Consider the following 24,039-nt stretch of genomic DNA (forward strand, 5'->3'; position numbering starts at 1 on the left):
CAGATTTTTTTTTCCTGAATAAAATGCAATATAGAAGAGGCTCAAGAAGACACTTTCTGTGGGAAACTGGAATTTGTAGTTTAATAGGGGTTCAGTAGCAAAGTAGTGTCTTACTAATGGCTAAAATCATGTGCTGACCCTTATTTCACATTAAAATGACCGGAGTTTGACACTAAGATGACAGCTGTTTAATACAACTTGAGATTTTAAAGTGCTTGAGTATATGTAAATATTATGACTGATCTCCTAAGTGTGTTGGAAGATAGAACAAGGACATTTCTGGAAGTAAGCATTTGCTGCAGTTATTTATTTATTTTATTTTATTTTTTTTAGAATAATATTTCAGGGAATAGTTTATCTGTTGTATTCAGAAGACGTAGAATAATTAAGATCACACAATTGACCCCTGCACATAACAAAGATGTTAGGTATTTCGTGCCTGTACTCAACTATACTGAAGAAATGAAAACAGTGGATTTCAGATTTGTCTGGTTTAATCACTTAAAAACCCTTCTGCTACTTTATCTGTTTCTTTGTATATAAAGACATCATATATATATATATATAATTCCTTAGAACATGCAGTAAATAGATAACATTTTGGTAGACTTAATATAGCTATTGGAAATAAAAGGAATAAGCCATTTAGGATAAAAAACTGTAAACTGAGGAGCAGGAGAGATTTTGGATCTCAGTCAAGTCTCAAATAAGTAAGTGCCACCTGTTGAATTTAAAGTACTTAAAGCTTTTTAGATTTCTAGTAGTCATAGCATTTTTCTGATGTTTTATTCCAAAACACTTTACAAAATGTTTTATGCAGTCTTTTTTTTCCCATATATTGTGTAGCTTTTTATTCTGTTGAAAAATACAGAGATTTGTAGAGACATAGATAGATTAAAAAGTAAGAAGTAATAAAGCAAACTTGGGTGTGGTTATTAAAGTAGAATTTGAATGGGATAGAGCATCTATCAAGGAGGCAAAACACAGGGCGTTCTTACCATCCACATTCCTTTCAGGGAATTGTAGAGAGCAGCTAGGTCTCCTCGAGACTAAACAATCCCAATTCTTTCTGCCATTCCTCTTAAGACTGGTTCTCTAGACCCTTTATCAGCTTTGTTGCTCTCTCTGGACACTACTCAGCAACTCAGTGTCCTTCTTGTAGTTAGAGGCCCAAAACTGAACACAGTATTTGAAGTGTGACCTCACCAATGCTGAATGCAGGGGTGTGATCACTTCTCTGCTCCTGCTGGTCACACTATTCCTCATCCAGGCAAGGATGCTGTTGGCCTTCTTGGTCACCTGAGCCCATGTCTGGCTTATGTTCAGATGGCCATCAGCCGTCACCCCCAGTACTGACTCATTGCTTTCAAATGCTGAGTCACCTGAAGAATTTGCAGTTTCTGGGCTAGCTCCTCAGGCACTGTGAGGGAAGACGTTCTTGGAAATGGTGAGCTTTTGGATCATGTATACTTGAAGCAAAGTAAACATAATTATATAGACCAGACAAATACTGTACCTACAGATGAACATGGTCAGAACATAAACAGATTAAAAGGAGGGTCTCAAAGTCGTTTAGCTTATTTTGCAGTGCATTGTCTAGTGCCATTTTGAAGCACAGAAGCTGGCAGGTAGTGGGTGAGTTGTTCATCAGCTCCAAGTGAAGCAACTTGTTCAAGAGAGTGAGTGGTGACAGAGAGGATGACCCTGTGCTTAGTGATACTTTATCTGTCTTGAGAAACTAATGAACAGGAGCTCCAGCAGGAAACAGTAATCATGGAAAGTGTCTGGGAGAGATCTTCAATTTAGTGGATAATCTAATCAACTTGATACTGCAGCCTGATTGATACTCATACTACAAGTATCACAAATTATTCCTGTCATTGTAGCTAAAGATATTTTTTTCCAGAAAGGAAGGTGGTAGAGTGTCTGTGCAGGTATTTAAGCAAAAAATGTAAAGTAAAAAAGAAGTACAGCACAGGTAGGTCTTTTCAAAAAAGGTGTCTTGGGACAACACTTGATCTAAGGGTATCACAGTTAACTTAGGAGAAGTAGGTCTGACCACAGTGACAAACTCACTGTTAACCTGACTTTGCTTCACCTTCCATTGCCTTCTTTCAATTTTACTAGAGAAATGTAATGAGGATCTGAGCCCTGGGTTGAGGTGAGGTGCTGCAGGCTAGAGTTGTCTACACAAGTCAATCACTGATTATAAGCCCTTTAAAATTTGCTTCATCTTCTCTGCCTGAACTCTAAATAGATACTACATCTTACTTACATTACCATAAAACATGGATTGGATAATTGTAAGATAGAAATTAATACTGTTGCATCTGGAATACTGGTGTACCTTTGCTCTGCAATTGCATATATGCGCAGGGGTAGCTGTAGTATGTCCAGAGGCAGATCCGATGTTACTGCTATCTTGTGCTACTTGCAACACTACTGATAGCAGGCAACATTACATTATCATAACCTTGAAGTGTAAGCAGTGGTTTCTCTTACATAGATTGTTTTCTTGTCAGTATTTAGGAAAGTGCTTTGTTGTAGGAAGCAAGTTCTGCTGTGTGAGAGCAGGCAAGTGAAGAGCTTTCTTTGAGACCTTTCAGGAAGTTAAAATTGATGTTAGAGCAAAATCTGGTATCCTTAATGAGCAGGTCAGCTGCACAGCAGGAAGTGAGCCCTGTGACAATCCACAGATAATTTAAATTAACTAACTTCATGAACCTATATTTTCAACATGACCTTACCATATCTAGCCTTGTCCTCCAACAACCTAAATAAACAAAGCATGTAATTCAGTAAAATAATTCCAGTTGGTTTTACTGTTGAATGGCAGTGTTCTGCTTCAGGCTGCTCTGGTATAGGAGTCAGTCTTCACTGAGACATTTAAAATTGTGTAACACTAAGGGTTTATTTCACATTTTATCTGCTACTACATTTTTTGCAACAGAAATTAGTAGGTAGGGAGGCGGTTCTTCATCGCTTGTCGTTGTTGTTACTGTTGTCAGTATTATTTTTTTCCTACACAAAAGAACATAGACTTCCAGGGGAAAAGAGAGGGCATTAATACTAATACCTCTAATCCTTTCCAGTTGTTCTCAACTGTAGCCCCTTTTAAAGGTTGGTGTGTTATGAAGTTGGTTGGTTTGTTTTTTTCCAGCATCCGGCTACAAATACAGTCAGTGAGGTCTGTTTATCTTGCGAAGTAGTTACAGTGTGTGAGTACTGTACTAGCACACCAGCCAGGCTAGCAGAGTGATTATGGACTAGGCTCAGGCAAAAGACCTCTTCTGTATAGGTTGATTCACTGTAATAACCATCTCTGAATCAGGCATTCAGATGTACACTGAATTTTAGTCTTGTTGATTCCAAACACGTCTCCAATTAAAAAGCAGCATGATCAAGGTAGGAAGGACAATGTAACAGCATCTCTCTTCAAAAACTTCCTTAAAATGCCTTTTTAGCCATTATTTCATGGAAATCACTTTCAATGAATATGAATTCAGTAAGACTCTATAATCCATGCTGTGTTGTACCATCTGTGCTGCCACTAGTCTGTGTATGCATTACCAAGGCATTGAATGCAAGTTGAAGCTGAGAAGCAGAGATTGTCAGTGTGAGTTGAGCACCACAGCAGCATGGTTACATGGCTTCTAGTCTGTTTGGAGCACAGAGAGAATTCATACCTGGAGGAAGCATGAAGCCAGTTTTAGCCAGCATTAAATTGAGGATACAATGTGGGCAGCTTTACATATACTTTGTTTTCATGGGACTGCCTAACATGCCTGTTAATTCCTAGACTGATTTAATCTATGCACTTTACTATTTCTTTCTCCTGCAGTACTATATGGAGCTCTGGTGTATTGTGTATGCTTGCTTTCCGTGCCAGAAAATGCCTGAGATGATATGCTCAGGATGAGGAGAGCAGAACTATTTCTTTCAGAAATGCTGCAAGGAGTAGAATGACAGTGAAGCCTGGCCACTTGGTATTGAGAAGCCAGAATCTAATCACAGTGCTGACTTACAGCAAATCTGGAATCATGCCAGTGACTTAAGCCCCTAAATTTCCTATCTACCAAAGAGAGGCAGTGTCATCTGCAGTACTCAGCACCTTAAAAAAGCTGCTAGCCAGTGAAAATCCTGAAAAAATGCAAGTCACTCAGAAACAATTTATAAGTGAAGTCATATTAAACAAGTACTAAAGAAGACCATGGTTCAAGTTCAGCTTGTTTCTTTGCTTTCTTTAGAAAGTAAATAAAACAGCAACAAAAAGCCCAAAGCTAAGTTCTGTTAAGTGACATAGGTATACAAAATGCTCACCAAAAAAAACCCAAAATGTTTGGTTTATACTTTGCACATTTTGAAAGAGATTGTTTTTTTCCTTTTGTTTTTAATTTACAATACCTTTTTCATGTTTTGCCATTGTAGTTGTTGTATAAAATGCTCGGATGTATTAATTTATGGGAGCATAGGTAATTATTCGTTAGAGATTTCCTGCTGTTGATTAAATGTATATTATAATAGCAGTTCAAGCAATGGTTAAGCTATTAGTGCTTATATATTGAATATGGCTTTAACAGTTCTTTAATTTCCATTTCCAGCACCTGGCCTCACTGCAGTTGTTGGGGGGCGCCCCAGAGTGTGAGTCAACTCCTGATCATTATTAACTTGTAATGTACTGTGGGAATATTCTTACCTCTCACTCTCATAGGCTTCTCCACCTTGAAACTGCAACCACAGAAGTAGCTAAAGTCTTTCCTTTGCTTAATAACCGATGGGAAGATAATAGTGAGCATTACAAGATATGTATGCAAATAATAAAATTCTTTATGGAGTATGACTTATGTAAGTTTCCAATCAGCTCTTGGCTTAGTGAACTGTAGGGAGAGCTTCAAATGTGGCTTTATGGAAGGGCAGTAGCTTGAGCATATGTTAACACGTGCAGATTTCTGAAACAGGTACCTCTTGGATCTGTTAGTTTGGGATATCTCTTGAATCACTTAGTTTGGGATATAGCTATGGCAAGTTTATATCTCTACCAGCCCACTTCACCCAGAAATTAGAGGTTAAATCTCCCCAAACATCCTACAAATAGCTAGCATGAACCGATTATGTGAGTGATCTTAAACATAATGATGTTGAACATGAAAAAAGAATAGTATTGGTTTGTTACAGTGTTTTTCTACATACGGTTAAAATCTGCTGTTGATATATATGCTCACATTTTCATAGTTAATCATGAGAGCATCTGAAATGTTTTGTTTTCTCTATTATGTCATGTCTTGCATGTAAAAGTTGGGGAGGAGACTCTGGATATATATCCAGTAGCTCTGTGTAACTACCCTAGCTATTAATGTGGGGCTGATGATAGAATAGACTTCACTGTCATGAAGTACATCCTTTGACAAGAAAATATTTTCGCTGTTTTGGCTACTCTTCCTCCCTCTCCCCTCAGTTAATATTTACTTTCTTAATAATGTTTCTCAGACTTCCCAGAATTGTCTGGATAAGCATTGCTAATTATGGCTGCACAGCTTTTGATTTCCCAGGTGTTTGTATGGAGTGTGAATAGTCCAAAGATGTATGATCTATTATATTAATTAATTTCTGAATTTATGTTTGTTTTATGTGTCCAGGTCTCCAGTTTTGAGGCCGTTTTTCTTCTATTATCCAAAAAGCAATGTTCAGGTAAGACTTAGTGCTTAAAGCCTTCCCTTTTCAATTTGAAGTAACATGAAAAGTTCTGTTGACTTTGACATTTTTTGGTGGCTCTGAATTCTAGAACTGAAAATGATTCTGGTAACTTTGATTAAAGAGTATTCTCCCATAGACTAAAATTATTCACACAGAACATTTTACAACAGTTGAACCACATATACTGTAACAGGCTTCTGCTTAGAGTGGTGAATGGAAGCCTTAGGAGCACAGGAAACAAACAAAAAACAGTTGATTAAAAAAACAACTGTGCAAAACTATCATCAGCAGTCAATAGACATGTTCTAAGCATTTTAGAAAAGGCATGTTTCATCTCCATTTACTAACATGCATGTACAGCCCCAGATTTGAGTGGGAGATCATTTAAGGTTAATTTCACAGAGGAGATGCTATTCAGTTATTAAAACTAAGATTATAAACGGTATTGTAGAAAAGCATTTTTAAAATCTTAGTCTTTCTTCTTACAAAAGAGGTTCAGGTAGTTATTTTTATGGTCCTTTATGTTTTGCATTACACAAATGGGCTGTCATTGCCAAGTTTAGTGTGAAATTAATATTGTTATGGAAGCTTAGCCTAGTGACGCTTTGGTCATTAAATGTGATCTTACTAACTAGCTCTGTGATCCAGTTAGTAACCTGATTTAGCAGGGAAGGAAAGCAATGTCTCATGTATGCTTTCCCATTCAGAAAATCAAAGCCTTTGCTCTATGTAGCTAATGTGATGAATGCACTGATACACTATTAGCAGCAAGCCATGTGACCCATCAGTGTCATACTACGCTAATAAAGGTTGTGTAAAAATGTGGTGTAAGTGATTCAAGTCCTGCATGAAAGTTTTAGCCACGTATTAACAACAACGGCCTAGCTAGATATTACAAAGTAAGGTATGAATTATCTGCTTTTCTAGATTGGAATTTCAGTTATAAAGAGTCTAGTTGCTCTTGTTCTGCATTTGACCTAAAACCAAAAAGCCTCCGTAAGGAGATTGTCAGGTATGTTAACATTGCTACAGTGGGTTCTTTTGTTTTGTGTTTGATAACAACTTTCAGGGTATCAGTTTGGATTCAGTAAATTGTTTGTTGTTTCCACTGCTCTTATGCAATTGTCCCAATTTTATCATAGATCAACCAGTGGTTTTACAGTGCATGTGTGTTTTCATGTTTAAAAAGTATCCCAAACTTTTCCCTAGGGAGAAAAATTCCAACAAGCCTACTGAAAGCAAGATCAGTACTACTTAATTAGAAATAGCCATATTTATTGCTATTATACTGGATTTCTAATTTAATTTGAAAATGGGTACCTTTTCCAGATCAACCTGTTTTTAAATGGGCAGCACGTCGAGAGATTTGAGGAGGATCTCACATTTACAGCAGATAAAGTTGTTTCGTGTGATCCACCTAAGATAAGCAGTGAATTGAAAGGTATGTTCATCTTTTTATTTGTGAATCTATTTGCTATCTTTAACCTGGAACATGGGCTAGTTTTTGGCTGTGAAATACATTTTACCTCTTCATACTATAGATTTTCAAGTATGCTATAAAACACATAAAATACTTTCCTCAGAAGAAAGGAGGTTAGCATCATGCGGTATAAAATGTGTTTGAGACTATAATGAGTATGCAAGGAAGTTGTGATTCAAAAATCCTAAGCCTTAGTTAGACAGAACTGAAGATAGTTGAATACTGCCTTGAAATTGAGACATGGTTTCGAAGTGTACTGCAATCTTTGTTAATCCTGGGAAATATTTGCTTTACCTTATATCAGACTAATCATGTTCAGTGTGGAGGACAGACTTACAGAATACTTAACACCTAAATAATTAAAATTTGGCCTCATTTCATATGGCAGCCTTCACAAATAAAACAAGAATGGTATCAACCTGGAACTAGGGACTTAGCAAGACAAATGCACTTGAGTAATGATCCAGCATGGTAATTTCTGTGTTGCTGTTAGACTTGTCTAACTAAATTCTCTGCAGAAAGAAAATGAGAAACTTGAGAGGAGTAAACCAAGGCACTGAATAGAGCATATCAGGTTGTCTGTAGTGAAAAGAAAATGTTCAGAGTTGTTCATACAAGCTAGGCACTGCATTATGGATTTTTAGAAGTGCTAAACACTTGAAAATGTTTATATTCATTCTAATGGAAGAACTATAAACACTAATTCCTCATGTATAGCACACTTCATAATTCCCTTTTAGTTCAGACAGAATCTTAATTACCTTACTCCTGCTCACGAGAAAAATGAGAATTAAGTTAAAGCTGTGGATAGCTATTTTCAAATCTAAATCAGGCGACTGTGCTTAAAGATTACTTGTTAGAAATAGTTCTAAAAACAATACTGATGCTGAAAGAGTAATTCAGTCATTTAAGTCTGTGTATACTCAAAAAGGTTAATGTATTGGAGCCTTCACAGTATTAAGATTTATTTTGACTCCCAGATATAACTGAGTAGTATATGTCAAAACTGGCAATGAAATAGTGTAACAATTGCCTGTAAGTTAATGGGGAATGGTCTTTATCATGTAGACAAATTTTGTGGTACACAGATAGCTATGTGTTTATTGCCATTTGAAAGTCACTGATCCTGGATGCCTGATGGCCATGCACAAGCTCATTTTCCCTGTCTATTCAAACATGTCTTCAGTGCAATGATTTGTTTTGGGTAGAAACAAACCCTTAAGTATTTTTTCAGCTGTTGCATCTATTGCAAATCTAATGTCACATTTGATACCTGGGAGTTCCTAGGAGGGCAGTGGGGAATTTGCTGCATTAGACTGGTTAAGGAATAGGAAGTCATTGTTCTGTTTAATAAAGAGGTTAGCAAAGGTCTTGGTTTGTTTTTGTTATTCTGTTTTTTTTTTTTCAAGACGACTACAATGCCAGCTACTGGTGAAACAAAAAGCTATTAAACTCCCTTTTTTGTACTGTTTGAGAAGACTTTCTGAGATGCCTGACATCAGCATTTAAGCAGGCAAAACACCACTTCTGAGGGGCAGCTCCCCTGCTTGCTTCCCCTGTGAAGGTTCTCTAAACTTTTGCTCTTAGTTGTAAATAGAATTGTTTCCTGTATGTGAAAAAGAGCTTACCTACTTCTGTGGCTTAACACATGGCCAGCAGGGATGAGAAAGAGACAAATGGGTTGGGTTGTAAAAAGAGCAACTTATTCCAAAACATTTTCTGTCAGCATTTAGTAAAGAGGGAAATATTTTTAGTTTCATGATTATCTCAAGTGTGAGGGACTGTTAGTTGTCTTGGAACAGATAAGAGAAATATGTGAAAATGGATTTCAAAAATGCTGCTAGATGTGGTTCTGGGAGAGTGGGATTTGAATTTACCATTTGCCCTAGCTTGGAAGGGAATTCTTTTGTAGATTCATTTAAGATGTTTATTAAATTAAAACAATTTCCTGATAAACAGATCATGAAAGATAAATCAATTAGGGTAATAATAAATAAGACCACCAGAATACTCTTGAACTGGTTTTGTTTAAAGGGAGATTGTCAAGAACTGTGTAAAGTGTCTCATGGAGAAAAGGCTTCTACATCTTAGACAATTTAAACATTGCCATCTTTCAGACTTTGGAAAGCACTAAATTTTTTTTCTTGAATTCTGGATTGAATGAAATTATTTAAAATAGTGTGATTTCTGTGGTGTGTGAAGTGTGGTAGTCTTGTCTAAAATTAACAGTGAGCTTTAGCCAGACTTTTTCAGATCCTCTGTCAGTGGAGATGTTTCATAAAAAATAATATTCTCCAATTAAATAAATACACTCTAATATTTTCTGCAGAGTTTCATGGCACATTTCTGTTTGCATTTCACATGGGAGTGAACATGGAAAAGACTGGGCATCCAACTCAAAGCAAACACCTCGTGTCACCTCTTTCATTGTATGTTTTCACCTTTTCAGATTTCATGCTACTATGACACAAACACCAATGATGAACTGTTGTACCACATAATCTTTGGCAGCATCCTAGTATATGTTCTAAAATGTTAGGTCTTAGTTAAAGCAGTTTAATGCTGATATATTGTTGTCTGGTGTGTGGGTTGATCTAGCTATGCCCCAGTACTGTGCAGCTCCTGCAGCAAGCCTCTAGTTGTTGGTTATTGTTTTCCCTGTTACTATTGCTGAGATGTGCCAGCAAATCTGTTCTCATAGGCGTTGCCTCATCTGTTTCAACCAAGTAACAGGATGCACTATACAAATGCCTCATCTTGTGGTGAGGCATTTTTGCATCCATGGTGTCTTCAATGCCATACTCAATTGAGCTTCTGAGATCTGTCTATCTTCCACTGCCATAGATTTGCAGCCACTCTTTCTGATAGGGAATGGTGAAAAATGCAGCCAGTATGATTTGGACATGGTTTCTTCCTTTGCCAAAGCTCTTCAGGCCAGCTTTTCTCATGTCTTGAGGAGTCAAGGGCAGGAAAGAGTTAAATATAATGTTGATTTGGATAGCTCTGTTTTTGCCTAATAAAGTTCACAGGGAGAGTATCTACCCATGCCTTAATAGTAGGTGCATTTTAGATCGTACTTGAACTTGTCACAGTGTTAATTATATTTTTAAGTATCATATAAGCATTCATTTGCATCTTGGGGATTAATTTAAATTGATACAACTACACTACTTAGTACGGTCTGTCTTTGGCCAGCATTTAGAGCATAACATCATTAATATGGGTCTCTTAATCCCTAAAATTAAGAACAAATCACAGAAACAGAACAATAGTTTGTATCCATAGCAGAAGACAGACTGATGCATTTTCAAATTGCATTGTTGGCTTACAATGTATTCATCCAACATAATTGATTTATGAGACCCTCTTTTCACTTCCTTTTAAATTTGACAGCTGTTAACTTACTAGACATAAATTGTCTGTGACAAGCATGTGCCCAGAGCACACATTTTTTTGTATTTTACTAAAAAAAAAAAAAAGGAAATTGAGGACATTCACCCTCTGTGGCTGTAGCAGCAGCAGTTTTCACAGACGAAAGCAAGAAGGCTGTCGTTTCCCTTTGCTGAATGTTCCCCCTGATGGTGTTCAAGGAGCAGAGACTGCGAGAGATGCAACTTCTGCCAGTTTTAGGAGACAGAAACTAGGCAGTGACAGCCTACTACTTGTAGTAATCAGTGACTGCAAGGCATCTGTGCTCAGTGTCTTAACCATCATACCTCAGTATAAACTGTGTGGATACCACAAGACTGAATTTCAAGATTTGGACAGGAAGAGGGTTGGCTTTTTTTATGTGTATATGGATTAAAATAATACAGATTTTGTTTGGTGAATTGCAACATTCCTAAAGGCTTGAAAGTCTATTTCTTAGAGATTGACAAGGTAACAAATTAAGATTGACTTCCTATAGTGAATACATTTATGACCACTTATGACCTCTTCTTATATAGTACTAAGATATTTGCAAAATTAGTAACTCAGGAAAAAAAAAATCTTGATTTTATTCTGTGCAGGTGAATAAGTAACTGCTACAGCAGTGCATATGAAAATGAGAGACACATGTTGCCTTGAAATGGAACCTTAAATTGTGACTGTTTTCTACAGACATTATCAGAATAACCAAACATTACAGAATTACCAAGACAGTAGCAACTATATGTATTTTCCACTTGCACAGGAAGCAGGGAGATGGGTGTGTGTAGGAGACAAAAGTTGTCAGCTAATCTAGAGATTACAAGTAGCTGCTATGCATCCTTCAGAAATACCACGTTGCTAAGACCAAGATGAATTTTCACATTCAGAGGTGGTGGAAGAGAGATGTCTGTCATAGTATTCAGCTTTAAAAAGGTAAAAGGAATTTGGGAGATGGAGCAGGAGAGATCAGTTTCATAATTTTGGCCTCCAGCCTCACCTCACGTTCTCTGGATTTTCTTGTGGGAAGAAAGCTTTGGAAATGCTTTCAGGAGTACTACAAACAGTGCAGAAGGTATTTATTTAAAATGACAGTTAACTTCTTCAAAATGCACTATTGTCTGTAGTTATCACTAAAACCCATTCATTTATCTACTGCACAGATCTCCCAAGTGGTCCACATACTTACCGCTTAGAAGACCTTGCCTATACTAGAAGTGGAGACAAAGGCAACTCTGCAAACATAGGTATTTTTTTCTGGTTTGCTGAAGTGATGTAAGATTTTCACCTAAGAGTTACTACATATCAAGTGCTCTTAGTTCTTTTGAAATCTCATGCCAGGTGATTTGTTTTTTTTATGTGTTTGTGCCAAAACAAAAAATAATCGTTATAAACCAAGAGCTTTACTAATTAAGTATCTGTAGTTTTTGGTCTAGCAGCTGTTAGAATCAAAGGTACTTAAGAAAAAATACTTCCATGTCATGCTATAAAGATTTTTCTTGAGGTTTGCAAAGTCAAGCTCCCCCAGGTTAAGACATGCTTAGGGATTCCTTTAAATGTTACTTGCCACTCCTTCTTGTGTATGTGTTATGTTATATAATCTCTTGGTTGTCTGATCTCATGCATAATATTTCCATACATGTATATGGCTAAAACATTGATGGTGTTGGGAAATACCAATGGTGTCCTTGCATGTAAGACAAAGCTTTTCTTACATTGTTAATCCAAATGGTGTATTTCAGTGGGCAGTCTCTTTGTCTCTTTACATTGATTCTGCTGCTTCTTGCATTGTTTAATAATTCCTTCTGTTCCTTACTTCTGCATGCAACAATTGGCTCTCTCACTTGTTGGAAGATGAGAGTGTGTGGTGTTCAAAGCTCAGTATGAATTAAAGGTGCGTTTGGGACTTGATTTGCTTATTAGCTGTGATGCTAAAATGGATGAATTATGTTCATTTAGGAATATCGTGTTCTTGTCTTTGTTTGAAACTTTTTGGGTTGAATAATGAAGGAATGTTGTTGTTTTTTTCTTTTTTATTTTGTTTCCCAATGGTTAACCACTGTTGCACTGTAGGATTGACAAATGATGAAAGATGCGTAGCTAATAGACTTCCTCAGATGTAAAGACACTATTTCTTTATTAAAGAGTAACAAAACAAACTTGACCTTCAAGGTTAATTTAGCTTTGAAGTCCACAGATAAAAAGATCCCTGTGACACAAATCTACTTTCCTGATCCTGTTGTGGAACTTCAGCATAAAGTTATCTGAAGCTTATGAAAGCCTATTTACAGCAATAAAAATGTAATTGCAGTTTCTCACACTTAGGTCAGGATCTCATGCAAGGGCTGGGGCAAGGACCAGTCCTTCAGTCACTCATCAAGCCTTGTTATGCTTAATTGTAATTACTTACCTAAGTCTTGCAAACCATTGAGGGGTAGGCAGCTACCTGTGGGCTGTTTGTTACGATGTTGTCCTTTAGGTGTCTTTTGGTGGCAGGGACTTTTTACTGCAAGAAAAAAGTCTGCTTAGTCTGGGAGCAGTCTTTCATGTCATGCCCCACACTCTCTCTCTGTGGACGGGGGAAGCTGTTACACTGTTGGGCTTTTTTATTCAGGAGCTCATTAAAAGAGGATCCATACATACAGTGTTAGTTAAGAGGAGAATCTCAAATCAGTTTTGAAAGGATAAATACAAATTGGTTTTAACAGGTTCTATTCCAGCTAACACCATGTACACCTAACAGGTGTGATAGCACGGCATCCCCTCTACTACCCATACCTGAAGAAAACTTTGACCGCTGAAGCCCTGCAGAATTACTTCCAACATCTTTTAGAGCAAGGAACACCTGAAGAAGAACTAGTAACAAGGTGAGTTGCTCACTGTGTAGTCCACATTTATATGGTAGATAGGTGATGGTGTCAGAAGTTATCTTAAAGTATGTTAACATCAATATTGCAAACCTGTGTGTCTCATCTTCAATATTTTTGTGTATTTTCCTTTGCATTTTTAAATATCAACTTGAGCAGTGGGCATTGAAAATGAACATGAACTTGGACCTCTCCTGAAGCTGAACAAAGGCAGTGAACCAGTTAGTGAAGGCATTTTCCAGAATTAGCATGTTAGTGTTGGAGTTACTTTTTCATTTTGTTCCTGCACAGAATAGTAATACAAAATACATAATAGCAATAGCTTCTAATGTCCTTTGAGAAACTTATCTTTCCAGTGGTTCTACACTGTTGGAGAGTGCAGCATCCCTAGTGAAGCTTCCCAAGCCTCAGATCCGTTGCAGAACTGGGAGTTTGAAATCCCTGAAACATCACCTGAAAAACATTTATACAGCCAATATAGACTGGAGCCCAAACTTACCTGATGATCCATCAGAAACATGCCTATCCCTATCTCTGAAAACATCTTAATCTTTATGAAATTCACTCAGAGAAGGCATTCACTCTCACCTGATTTTTTTGTGACGTATACTAAAACACAATTTTAAAGGTAAAACCACAGCTAATTGCCCTTTTTAAAGTATGAAAGAGAAGTTGCCCTAGCCAGGACACATTTACCTGCTGTTCCTCTTCCAAAGAATATCCTCTGCCAGCAGTCAGGATATGTTACATTCTTGTTTTCATGGTATCCTCAGCTGATGCACAGGGTCCTTCCTGGGGACTGGCAAGTGAGACACAAACTGCTCTCCTAGCATGAGGTGATAGGCCTAACTCATTCTCCAATTAATCAGTCAACAGATTTTAAACCTTTCTCTCTCCTCAGAAACAAACAAAAGCTTAGTACTGCAACAAAGCATTCACTCTTCTAAAACCTGTTAGATATAATGTAAGTTGTTCTGCAGATACAGTCTTTGCCAACATCATTCTGTATTTCCATGGGTAGTGGATAAACTATTAAGTATCTCTTTGCTTGTTCAAAGAGACTGAGTCAGAAAGGTGCAGCTCCAACCTCAGAGCAAGTTCGGAGTTGTTTTGACCCCTGATCTTTTAGCTGTAAGTGCTGTTCTTTGTCTTCATAAGCAGCTCAGTGCAAATCTCACACACTGTTTCCTAAGTGCTAACAAATCTATGTATCTAATAAATCCATAGCAAGACACATAATTGATTTTCCTCTGAAACAGGGCACAGAAAGGAATAAAAAATGTTATGCCTCATAATGATGCTTCTAGAAATTGATCAGTTGTTGTTACTTAATGTTGTTTAATACAAGTTGAAATTTGCTGTATCTGGATAAAGCGAATTTATTTTGATTAATTAGATTATCTGTTCCTGGGTTTGGCTCTTTAATGATGTGATAATGGAGCTCTGTGAGTGAATTGAAAAACTACTGGAGAAAAAGAATAAACCCTTTTGTGGAAATATTTAGGATTATAAGGATTATGCTCATGTGTTTCAGATTGTATAGTTTCTTTTTAAATTGCTTGTTTATTTTTTAGTTTTGACTGTCATAGAAAGAACTGTCTCACTCTTTTCATTCCCCTTCCTTTCTTTTATTTAAATTGTGACTGGCTAAAATATGTGTATTAGTTTTGCTACTAAAACCATAGCAACTGTGGTTCTGCCCCTCTACAGAATAGAGATTGTCAGCCAGCTCCCTTTCAATCTTTTTCATTAAAGCTATTAAATAGGTGTAGTAAACAGAGAAAAGGTGGGATTATTATGGTAGAGAACACTGAAAACTCATAAACCTTCAGATTTTCAGATAACATACTAACAAAAAATGGACTTTCAGATAATTCCCTCATATTCACAAAGCCCAAACTTATGTGACTGCTTCCTTCCTTGTGTGGAGTACGTTCTTAATACATCTGATATCTTAAGATACATCTTAAGTTAAACAACTTTTCATTTGGTGGTATTGAGTTAGTCATTTAAGAAGGACAGTAAAATTACCCTGTGAGAATTTGCTGTTTCATCTTCTGAAATATGATTATCTTCTTTATGCTTTGAGAGTATTCTGATTTTCTTCTTATGGGATATTTTTACTAAAAGTTGATGAAAAAGAACTGTGGATAGATTGCTTTTGTATATCTGGGGATAGGGACAGGAATTCTCCACCATGTATCTCATATTCAAACACCTCTTTAAGCCTATGGACTCAGTTTCTGCTTCACTCTGATAGGAGGAATCTTATCTTTTCCTTCATTCAAATGCATTAAACAGTTTTTTGTTCCATTATTATTTCCATGCATTTTAACAGGAAATTCACAGAGAAACCTGACTTCTTTGAGTATGTGCAGAGAGCACTTCAAAGGAAGTAGTTAAGCAGGCACCCCATTGTGCATAAGCATAGGAGTTTAGCTAGAACAGTGAATTTTCCTTGTTTTACTGGCTTCTGTCACAGACTTGGTATTCTTTGAAGGGTTTATTTGTTTTCTGTGCTTTTTAAAAGCAGCTCTTAAAACCTGTGATTGAATTGTACAATTAGATAATATTCGATTCCTTTAGATCTCAGTTAAATAAACTTACATTGTGTAATTATGCTGGGTAAATGCATGGCAGCATTTTGGTTAATATATTGCTGCTGCTTAAGACTGGTAAGGTGGTTATAATGGTGTTTGTGGATTTCTGTTTTATTGTGGGAGTGTATTTTTGTTGTGTGCAGAAGTATCTTAGATGCTGAGGTGCTTCAAACAGCCCTTAAATACTGAAAATGCTGACCTTCTGTAGGTTATTTCATGACCCTAGTTTTAGATAGAGTATCTCACTGCAACTGTTTCTTCAAAGTACTTGAAGTCAGCGTGCCATTCTGTAAGGTTCCAATTTAAGATCTGTTGCCTGTGGTACATACTCTGGCAGAATTAACTGAAGAAAGTGAAATTAAATTCTTCAACTCTTGCCATTTGCTTCTGCTTTTGTAGATTACTCAGTTTATCTCCTGATCTTTTTTAATGATGGATTTTCATGAAACTTGTTCTGAGAGCTGTTAGCTTGTAGGGTGCATATTCCAGTAGTCTAATTGTTGTGGAGAGATCTGCCAATTATGAAATCTGCTGCCTGGGAGTTTTGGTCAGGTTTTTTGAGAGCAAAATTTACATTGTAGTGTTTTGGTATCTCTCTAGTTCTCATAGTATATGGTTGTTGGTAATTTGTATTGATTTTCTTTTTTAGCCAAAATGTTTGTGGGCTACTCTGATCCTGCTATGTAGCTGATTATTCTGTTAAATTAAGTAAATTGTGTGGAAAGCTTATTGTGGAATTTGCTTTATTCTTTCTATTCCTGCTGTCCAGTAGAGCACTGTTGGATTCATTGAACTTTCCTGACTTCCCATTGATTATCCTTTAAGCATGGTAATGTTGCCTGGCAAACTAGTTCTCAAGGAAGGTAACAGAATGCTAATACCAGGTTTTTTTCTTAATAACAACTAATAATTCTAATGCTACAGTGCAGTGTGGTAATGAAAAGAGTAGAAGGAACAGTGAAAACTCCTTGCCTGGGAGACAGGCACTGACACTCCTTGACTGCTTGCAAGAGCAAACTAGTTTTTGCCAGGCCACTCAGCAGGATGATCTCCTCCAATAGGTTTGGGTCACATGGCTAAGATACAAGAGTTGTGAATATCAATAACAGACATAATTTTCATAATGCTACAAAGGAACTGGAAAAGATAATCCTCAGAGTGACAAAGCAGGCAGTACAAGGACACTGCAAGAAATTCCAGCCATTTCAGAGGGTAGCTTTGAAGAATCTGTCCCAAACAGATGAAGATCCAGATAGGTAACTGAAGGAAAGTAGGTAGTGTTGGAGGAGGCTTGATTTAAATTACAGCAGTCAAACATCTGGAAACAGAGCAAGAATTGGGTATCATCTTTCACTGTTATTCACCATGTTTTGCTGATGTTCTGATTAAATCTTCTCCTATGGAAAAAAAGGAGTCAAGTCCTTTGGCAAAGAAAACGTTGGAGGAAAACAAAAACAAAGGAAAACAAGAAGAATGTAAGGAAGATGACAAAACACTGAAAACCTGTGCAAGGAGAGGCAAATGGAAATATGCCATAGACCTATTTATAGGATTTTAAAGAGCTTTGTGAGGAAACCACAGAGCCATTTGCTAAACTTCTACAAGTTTCCAAATTGGAACTGTACCAGTGAAAAGCAAGGATGGAAAAATGCTTATAGTAGCAATGGAACAGGAAAAATAGGTCTGTCACACTAAACTCAGATTTTATCTGAACAAAGTACCTGGCTCCAAGAAAGCACTGAAACACAGCTCTGCTTTTAATTTATTACAAATTTTACCTGTAATTAGTTTTAATAGTTTGATCTAGTGACTCATTTCTCAATAATGAAGAGGAAACCTTCCCAATTAGCTGGGAACCTTCTTTAGCAAAGGCGAGTTCTAGGAATTATGTGATAGTATTTTTCAGTATCAGGAACAAGAAATATTAAAAATACTTACCTCTGCCCAAGTTCATATTGGATCTTGAACTTCTTGTCTATGGAACTTTACCTCTTAGAAAATAAATAAATCAATGTAGAAACCAGTCTGATTAGAAAGTAATGGATTTTGAAGTTGAATAAGAGGAGAATGATTGTGTTATGGTCCTAGCTTAAAACTATTAAGGACTGCTGATCTGGGGAAAGGGGAAGGCGTAAGAAGGCAGGGATGGCGGTGGGTTAAATCTTGAGTTAACTTCTAGGCTTGACTCAGCAGTGGAATGCCATCAGAAGCATAACATTTTTGCATGCTGTCTTTTGATTTGATGTTCTGTGCAAGTACCTTGCAAAATCTCCTGAAAAACAATGTGTAGATTTTATTTTACAGATATGAGCTGCCAGGAATCCATGGATTAAATTTCGTTCTGAAGAATGCCCTTGGTGGTGGTGGCGTAGCATCGCTAAGAAGTGACCCACAGGCATGTATCAAACCCCTGGGTTTAATGTAGTTACCATTTATAACTGTGTGTTACAGTCTCTTTATAATGACTTTTTGAGCTAGAACAGCAAACTTTGGGTTTTGACTCTTTATTTCCTTTTAAATTTCATGGTAATATACATTGTCTATCACAGTATCACAGTATCATCAGAGTTGGAAGAGACCTCACAGACCATCAAGTCCAACCCTTTACCACAGAGCTCAAGGCTAGACCATGGCATCAAGTGCCACGTCCAACCTTGCCTTGAACAGCTAACACAGAGAGGTAGAAAGTCGATTTAGAGTATTTAGTGAAAAAGATACGTACAAGAAACTGTTAAGGAGTCTTCAGATCAGTTGTGCTCTTTATTGTGTGCTACCTGTGTTTCTAGATTGACCAGCAAAATCAGCTTCTCGGAAAAGCTGTTGTGTCTTAGAGAATACAGATTTACCAGACACTTCTGATGAAGTGTCTCCTTGTGCATACAGAACTGTTAACTCTATGACAGCACCTCTCAGCCTGTGACTCCTAACAGTTATGTTAATTATTCTACTGATAATTAATATAAATCTGAAAGAGAAAACTAGATAGATAGGACATACCTTTTATCTTGGTAACATTAGGTGAAACTGAAACAACTTTTCTTTTGCAATTGTGCAATGAGTATTCAATATTTTAAACATGTAAACCTAGAAGTGCCTTAATGTAGCAATCCTATGGCTCCATGAGACCACAGTTTTGCCACCCTAGGCTGAGAATGCTTACATGTACAAATCACCTCAGCGTAGTCAAGAAGACTGTTCAAAAAGTGAGATTATGCTTATTTAATAAGATTGATGGTTATTTAGGCTGATGTATGAATCAGATAGCAGAACTGAATACAAAATGAATGTAATTTAGCACTAGGCACCAAATAAATTGAAGCTCTTCAATCTGTTCAGGTTTAGATGCTTGAAAACTCAACTGTAGAGTTTTTCTTAAGTATATCAATTCACAGGTGAGAAAGCCAAATCAATGGAAAAGGTATATATAACTTTGGATAACCAACAGCTCAAGGTTTGGGAAAAAAAATCACCTGAAAATGTTTTTTTTCTTACAGGGCAAAGCATTTGGACAGATGCTGTTGGACTTCCAGATTAAAAATGTTCCTGATTTAAAATCACTGATAGAGTAACAGGTGTTTATTATATGTGCTTTTAACAGTGAGTGGTAGAAAAACATGTTATAAACAAGAGCTGGTTTCTTGAGTGAGAGGTTTTTTAAAGTCAAAGAGAAGAAATTACTGACAATTATCTTGCAGAGTCTTAGCTGTATGGCACAGATTAGCAAATGTTTTGAGTAATATCAGTCTAATAGCTTTGTCTGTGACTGATAACACTTCCTGTCTAGATAGTACGTTGGATGAAGAATTAATTAATTTCCTGTACAGTAGAATTACTCAAATTGCAACATAACATTTAATTATGAGACAAAATAATCTTTGTTTCAAAATGGAAATCCCCTCCTGCTTAGTCCACCTTTCTTTTTCTTCTGTCAGTCTTTATTTGAAAAACAAATGGACCAATATTGTTGAGCTCCTTTGGCTGTGTTTGTGAGACTGAGTAACCTGCTGTGCATTGCTATGAAGTTAGCACTGCCTGATACTGGGGAACAGCTTTCACCATTGGGCAATAAAGTAATAATTGTTACTGTTATAGAGTGACGAGTAGTAAATGCTGACCTTTGGTGGTGATCCATTAAACTTCCAGCACTTTGTCCAATTAATGACAGACTTTATTATTACAGTTTCCCACATCTCTTATTAATTAATCCATTGCTGAAAGCACTAGTAGTAAGTTGCAGATATTGGCATGGGAGTAAAGGAGAGTGCTGTGATCTAGCCTGCCTGTTCACTTTCTTGTGATAGTGCAATCCTGTTAGCGTGGGTGGGGGCTGGGTGGTGGAAGAATACCTTGTTTTGTTTCAGGGCTGTACGTCCTCATTTTGTGCGGCAGAGTCCTGCATTATCCCTGCCACAGAAAGATCTGTCTCCTGCTGTGAACAAATACCATGGTGAATGCTCTGTGCTCCCTTTCTCTTCTGACTCCCAGTTATCATCTCTCCATCTCCCTTCCTGCAGAATATGACTAACATCTTTAAATTAGGATGCTCCTAAACTGCACCTGATAAAGCAGAGACTTAAAAAATCTGAGTTGTATTTACTGGGACAATATTGAGGTGGAAATCACAGGCTAATAATTGTCAGTATTTCCTCTGCAGAAGCTGTATAAATATTAAACTGCATGCTCAGGCATTTTATATTCAGAAATTAATATCTGTCTTTATTTTGGTCAGTCTGGTAATTGTTTAGTGCTGACAAAATGAGACATTATTAACATCAATTTATGAAAAGAAGTATTCTTCAATTGTCACCAGAAGCATCTCTTAGTCATGCCTAAATCTCAATCTGTGCTACCATTATTACTGGTTTCCTAGCCTCTTGTTTGCTAATGAGAACTATACAAGGAAGTATTCCCATCTTTTCTGTGGTTTTGTTAATTTGAAGTGAAGGTATCATAAGTGAATGTTAGATCCATCTAAGCTTACTATTCTCTTAGCAAGTCATAAAGACTGTCTGTGTATACAGTACAGATCAATCTAGTTGTAAAAAATGAGCCATCACTGCACAAAAATAGACAGTTTAATAACTTTGAAGAGAAATCATCTTACTGGTTTTATGATGTTTACAGTCTTAGTTAGAAAACCATTGTTAATAATTTGGAAGCCTGTTAGTTTAACAAAAGAAAAGCATTCAGAAGAAATAATGTGGTAGACCTCAGCAGCAGACCTACAGGGATAAAAACACTACAGTAAATATTTGCAATTCACTCAATATGCTGCCTAAGTGACTCTGTAAATGCATATGCAATAATGTTTGAATAAAAGTGAACATTTATAAAGAGTAAATTTGTTTTAGTCATTTATGTTGTTTCTTCTGCTGGAATAATGATACTTTAAAGGTTATTTGTTTTGAGGTTGTTTCGCTTGCCTGCAGTTTTGTGCATTGTCTAGCTGGTTCTTATTTTCCTTCAGACTTTGTGTGTCCATAGCCTTTGTTAAATGTGAAAATCAAAAAAGATTTCAATCTAGACAGAGATGGTCATTTGCAGCTCCACAGTGGAAGCTGTAATTTGATGAAAAGAATGGTACAGTGTTCAAGTGGATTTGATGTGGGAATAAAAGGTATGTATTACATTTTATCTCTGGAATTGCCCTTTTGGATGCAGTGAAACCATCCTTCACACGCATGTTTTCTGTCTATTGTTTATTTCAGTGTGCTATGTAAAAGCAAGTCGCATTGCTTTTCAAATAATGTCTCTTGCAAATTACAGCCTCTAAAAATCCCTATCCAAAGTTTTTATTCTCCTTGACCTCCTTAACATGTTTTTTGCATCCATGAACCTTCAGTCAGTTAAAAAAATGCATTTTGTCTGCTTGTTAAACTAGGGCTGCTTCCAATTGCCTTTCTTTCCTGATTTTTCCCCACTGTGCTAGCTGTGAGGGCAGGATGGAAATAGTGACAATTCCTAACATATTAAATAAGGTTCCGTCTAATACAGGAGTTTCAGTGTAATGGAAACTGGCTCACCCCTTACCTGGGAAGTTTTTGTGCTTTGCCTTCTCTGCACTACAAAACAAAGGCTGCATTCTCTTACCTCACAGCTTTCCTACTGCATCCTGCCTAACTTTCAAATCATGAGGGTTATCATTAAACTATTCTGCACACAGCTAGTGGTATAGACATGTTTTTTCAATGTTTGCTGTTTAACATTTCAAAGTGATTTTCCCACTGCAATTTGTGTATTAAAGGTACAAAAGCAGTTTTTACAAAAGTGCTCCAAGACAAAGGGTGTGCCAGCCTGTTTGAGGCACAAGGTGTATTTTCTGTTTAGCCATCTCCAGTGAAATAATTTATAATTTTTCCACTAAAATATGGGAAATGCTTTTTTCCTCTTCAGAGCAAGTTTGAAAGTAATAGAGTGCAGCCTTTTAAGGTCTGAAAGCAGAAAATGTTGGGTTGCAGATTAGCTTTTAAAAACCTCAATAGTTTCATTCAGAAACGACTCTGGGATGTTGTATTAAGTGCTTTGCAGGCAGTAATGCTCAACAGCTGCAAATTAGTGGCAAAGCATCACCTAGGTGGGTTTCACTTAACTGCAACTGGGTACATGTGTTGGCTGGAGGAGTGAAGCCATTTCACAGATCTGTCTGTTGTGTCCTTTTGTGCTTGTTCCATTAGGATTGGGGTGTTCAGGCTTGGTGGTGAAAGAGTGGTTTGGGGGAAGGGAGAAAGGAGCCTCATTAGTGCCTCAGGTATGAGGAAATTGCACTGAAGAAATGCCACACCTCTCACCTTAGGTCTTTGAAACACGCCCATGCAGTAAGGCTCTTAGTGTCCTCTTAATGGAGATTCCTTTTCAGTTTCATCCTGTTTTCCTTTACGGATTTACTTGAAATGGACCCTGGTGATTTTGGGATTAAAGCTAACTGGCGTCAGGAGAACAAAGAATGCCTCGAAGTAAAAGATCCCGTTGGGAAATGCCTTTTTCTGCCAGCTGAAATCTCCCTGTCTTAGAGCAGGGTAGAGGAATCTGAACTGCAGGACCAAAGCATCTCTAACACCTACTTCAATCAATAAAGGGCCATCCAGATGCTCCCTTGACGGCTTTGGGGAGGAGGAAGTGGGGGGCTGGGGGAGGTGTGGGGACTGTCTTGAAACAGCGGCCCAGGGCAGGCCCAGTGCTTGCATCACAAGACGGAGAGGTGAACCTTTCTGTGCCAGGACTTTCTGTGGAATCTGTTATCAAACTACCTCGCTGTGGCACAGTGCACCAGGTCTGGACCAGCTGCTGTGACCATCACCAAATGGGTAAACCCCTTTATCATGATGAAGGGTTCTAGTATATATTTCTTCTTCTTGTCCCTGCACTATTTAAAAATGAGAAAAGCTCCCCCTCCTCTCCATTTCTATTGACTATTAGGAAAAGCTTTGAACTTCCCAAATACACTTAAAAATTGGGATTTTAAAAGGTAGTGTTATGCATGGCCGATGGCTAATCCACAGGGTTCTTGGCAGCATCATAAGCTGTATCTGTATTTTCTCTTTTGTAAGTGATGTGATTTGAACTGGAGGCTTGAGAGGGCTAAGCCTCTGTTGTATAAAAATTTGGCTGAGGCTCCAGAGAAAATCCCCAATGCCTGATCTCCCTGCTAAGAAGTACTGAGGCTCTGGTCTGCAACCAACAAACATACAAGAGGTTATGGTGGGCTCTCTGCAGAGAGTACTTCACTAGGAAACTGCTCTCTACTTCAAGCAGAAGGAAATTGGAGAGCCACACCAGCCATCCTTTTTCATGCTGGCAAGCAGTGAGGTAACCTGCTTCCCTGAAATACTTTTAACTGAGTGGAACACTTGCTTTGGGTCATTGGTCATTGATAAGCCTCATCATTCCTGTGCACAAAATCCTGCCAGAACCCTGTTTCAGCGTCCGTGGTGGTAGGATGACTCACCTGCTGGGTCCACCACCTCCCTTTAGCCTTTCTAGTCCTAGCAGA

At 37.4% G+C, this 24,039-nt stretch overlaps 1 protein-coding gene across 6 annotated transcripts in view; it reads left to right on the top strand.

Annotated features, from left to right (window-relative positions):
- LOC135178116 (uncharacterized) overlaps positions 1-21,390 on the top strand; it is a 52,962-nt gene extending 31,572 nt beyond the window's left edge. For 3 of the 6 annotated variants that reach the window (XM_064148689.1, XM_064148690.1, XM_064148692.1), the window contains 7 exons: positions 4,602-4,641; positions 5,637-5,688; positions 7,024-7,135; positions 11,746-11,829; positions 13,326-13,449; positions 18,354-18,444; positions 19,544-21,390. In XM_064148689.1, coding sequence (XP_064004759.1) covers positions 4,602-4,641; positions 5,637-5,688; positions 7,024-7,135; positions 11,746-11,829; positions 13,326-13,449; positions 18,354-18,444; positions 19,544-19,618 — 578 coding nt within the window. In that variant the 3' untranslated portion in view covers positions 19,619-21,390. Of the gene's footprint in view, positions 1-4,601; positions 4,642-5,636; positions 5,689-7,023; positions 7,136-11,745; positions 11,830-12,436; positions 12,477-13,290; positions 13,450-18,339; positions 18,445-19,543 lie in introns of those variants that run through there. The other 3 variants (XR_010303361.1, XM_064148694.1, XM_064148693.1) reach the window with 3 other exon arrangements.
- The last annotated feature ends 2,649 nt before the right edge of the window (positions 21,391-24,039 follow it).

Source organism: Pogoniulus pusillus, chromosome 9 (assembly GCF_015220805.1).
Source record: "Pogoniulus pusillus isolate bPogPus1 chromosome 9, bPogPus1.pri, whole genome shotgun sequence".
Classification (NCBI taxonomy): Eukaryota; Metazoa; Chordata; class Aves; order Piciformes; family Lybiidae; genus Pogoniulus; species Pogoniulus pusillus.